The sequence below is a fragment of the Arabidopsis lyrata genome, assembly GCF_000004255.2.
Source record: "Arabidopsis lyrata subsp. lyrata unplaced genomic scaffold ARALYscaffold_6, whole genome shotgun sequence".
Classification (NCBI taxonomy): domain Eukaryota; kingdom Viridiplantae; phylum Streptophyta; class Magnoliopsida; order Brassicales; family Brassicaceae; genus Arabidopsis; species Arabidopsis lyrata.
Genome location: NW_003302550.1, coordinates 11,679,545 through 11,682,281, shown reverse-complemented (window position 1 = coordinate 11,682,281; position 2,737 = coordinate 11,679,545). Strand labels below are relative to the sequence as shown.

The window sequence follows — 2,737 nt, the reverse complement described above, 5'->3', positions numbered from 1 at the left end:
GGATACTCAAGAACCATTACATTGCTTCTCATGATCCACCATTGAGTGTAAGTTTGTAACCAAAGGTGGACTCCTACAATCTAACAAAGTGTAATACACATCACATGAAGATGCAAATTTAGCAATAGCATCAACACAATTAGTTCCCTCCCTTCTTCTAAACCTTAAACATGGCTTCAAATTCCTTCTTGGACCCAAAATGAGATCTGTAAATTTTATCAACCTCAAACCAGACATAGGATCATTAATAGCTGTCATCAAGTTTTTGGAGCCACTCTCAAAAGCTACCTCCTGTAAACCAAAAGGTTGTCCAAACATTGCATTGCCCACACCAATCCCACACCAATCTTTTCGTCTTACTTATGTACCACTGCAGTTTTACCTAAATTAAATTTATTTAATTGTCATTTAATGTCTAGAAAAACTGAGAAAACCATAACCTAACACGCGTACGGCAAAAAATGAATAATAGATTATTTCACAATTCATAAAAATTAAATTAAAATGTTTCATTATTTAAAGTAAAAGCAAAAGTAAAAGAAGTAAAAATAGTGTAGAAGTTATCCTATATAGAAAGCACCAAAACTGAAAAGCAAAAAGTAAAAAAAGCTGAGGACAAAAATGAGCAAAGAATGTTTTAACGGAAGTTTCTGTAGACAGGACTGTACATGCAGCTCTCTGCCATCTTTACGAGGTCCTTAGGACGAGGCAGATTCGATGCCAGTCCTGCAACACCACCAAGAACAACATGACATCAGATTTTACAAATGAGATTATTTTTTTTTTACTAATCATATTTTTAATATGAAGAATTATGAAGCTAACCTAGTTCGTAGGTTTTGGCTCCCACACTGGCTGCAATGTTAGCTGAGATCTTTCTGATGTTTGCAAAAGGCGGATAGATCAATCCGTTAGCGAAATTCTCTTCTGTCACTTGGGAGGCCAGCGCTTCAGCTGATAGAAAACATAAGTTAAAAAAAAACAAATGGTCTAAATAGTAACGGTGAAACTTCTAGTGACAAATGGTCTTAGATCATTTCTCGTGATTTATGGCGGATCTTTAATTGACTAATTAGCGAAATAAATGAAAAATTATGAGGCAGAATAACTACAATTTATCTTTTGGAAAAACAAAAAATTATATGGCAGGTTAATTACGAAACAAACTTATGATAAGAGAGTGTTGTATTTTAGTATTTTAGGCGAGTACCATGAAACCATTTAGGGGCAGCTCATGAGAGTGCAGTGTTATATGACAATGTGTCAATTTTTTAAAAACAGGTTTTTAAAGGAGTGTCTTGTACTTACAAGCTGCGAGAAGCATGTCATCGCGAACACGTATGGCACCGGACATGATCAAACCAAGACCGAGACCCGGGAAAATGTAGCAGTTGTTTGCCTAAAAAAGGGATGTTATCGGAAGGACATGAATTGTTCAGAAAAATGTTACAATAGAAAATCAACGAACCTGGCCAGGCATGAATTTTTTGCCATCATACTCAACAGGGTCAAACGGGCTTCCACTTGCAAAGATTGCACGACCCTATAATCGAACACAAGCTTCTTTAGTCACATCAAATGCAAATTTACAGTTGTGCATGACGGTATCAATAAGCTTTTGATCGTTACCTTGGTCCATGTGTAAGCTTCTTCCGCTGTGCACTCGGCTTGAGAAGTTGGGTTTGAGAGAGCAAGAATCAATGGTTTCTGTAACCAACCACACAAAGATGTGCATGAGAAACAAGAGCATATATAGATAGAAAGCAGATTGAAAGAAGGAAAAAACAAAACCTCGTTCAAGGTGGCCATGGCCTCCACTACTTCCTTAGTGAATGTCTTACCCACACCAGAAGTTCCAATAAGCACAGTTGGCTTGATTGCCTGATTTAAGACAAGAACTAAAAATGTCTGAGATACATTTCTCCTCTACTCATGAAGAGATATTAAGATGAGTTTTCTAAATTACATTAACAGCTCCCAAGAGCTCCTTGACGGGCTTGTGGTCATGCGCCCATGGCTGCTTAAAATGCTGAAGCGATTCTTTTCGTGAGCTAACAATCAGTCCCTGCAAGATAATCCAAAGGATGTTTCGTAAATGAACAAGAAAGTAATAGTTAACAATGATGTAGTCAACAATACCTTGGAGTCCACAAGCCAAATCTTCTTCCGGGTCTCATCGATTGGTTTTCCAGTCTGCAAAACAATACAGTCACATGTTCTTGGTAAGAAGGAGCCAAGGAATTAATGAAAAAATACTCAAGAAGGCGAAACCGCGAAAAACTATCTAACCTCTCTCGAAATTTTAAGAGCAATTAGCTCAGCGATTCCGGTTCCAGCCTTCAAAGAAGATAAAAACCTTTAGCAACATAACAAAATAAACAAATACTTGACAAAAAAAGTTCATTTGGTATATGTTTTCAGGTCTCACCTCTCCAGCCCCCAAGAACAAAAAAGTATGGTCAGCTAGGCTTTTACCAAGTACTTTCTGAGCCGCAATAAGCCCGGCAAGAACCACTGATGCAGTGCCCTGCAGTTTTACACCGACAAAACAAATTAAATTCTTGCTAGTCACCTTTTAAAAACTCACAAATGATACCAATGTTGAACACAAGTTCTTACTTGGATATCATCATTGAAAACGAGATGACTGGAGCAGTACTTAGAGAGAAGCTCAAACGCATGGTGGTTTGCAAAATCTTCAAACTGAAACCAAGAGTAATAGTAAATGATATATCAA

The 2,737-nt window shown here is 37.4% G+C and overlaps 1 protein-coding gene across 1 annotated transcript in view; it reads right to left on the bottom strand.

Moving 5' to 3' along the window:
- Nucleotides 1-490: 490 nt before the first annotated feature.
- Nucleotides 491-2,737, bottom strand: part of LOC9308252 (NADP-dependent malic enzyme 3) — a 3,127-nt gene continuing 880 nt past the window's right edge. Inside the window, exons 4-14 of the mRNA XM_021020481.1 lie at nucleotides 2,620-2,721; nucleotides 2,429-2,527; nucleotides 2,290-2,337; nucleotides 2,140-2,193; nucleotides 1,967-2,065; nucleotides 1,792-1,881; nucleotides 1,630-1,707; nucleotides 1,469-1,543; nucleotides 1,309-1,399; nucleotides 826-954; nucleotides 491-726 (exon numbers count right to left, since the gene is read on the bottom strand). Coding sequence (XP_020876140.1) covers nucleotides 638-726; nucleotides 826-954; nucleotides 1,309-1,399; nucleotides 1,469-1,543; nucleotides 1,630-1,707; nucleotides 1,792-1,881; nucleotides 1,967-2,065; nucleotides 2,140-2,193; nucleotides 2,290-2,337; nucleotides 2,429-2,527; nucleotides 2,620-2,721 — 954 coding nt within the window. The 3' untranslated portion in view covers nucleotides 491-637. The remainder of the gene's footprint in view (nucleotides 727-825; nucleotides 955-1,308; nucleotides 1,400-1,468; nucleotides 1,544-1,629; nucleotides 1,708-1,791; nucleotides 1,882-1,966; nucleotides 2,066-2,139; nucleotides 2,194-2,289; nucleotides 2,338-2,428; nucleotides 2,528-2,619; nucleotides 2,722-2,737) is intronic.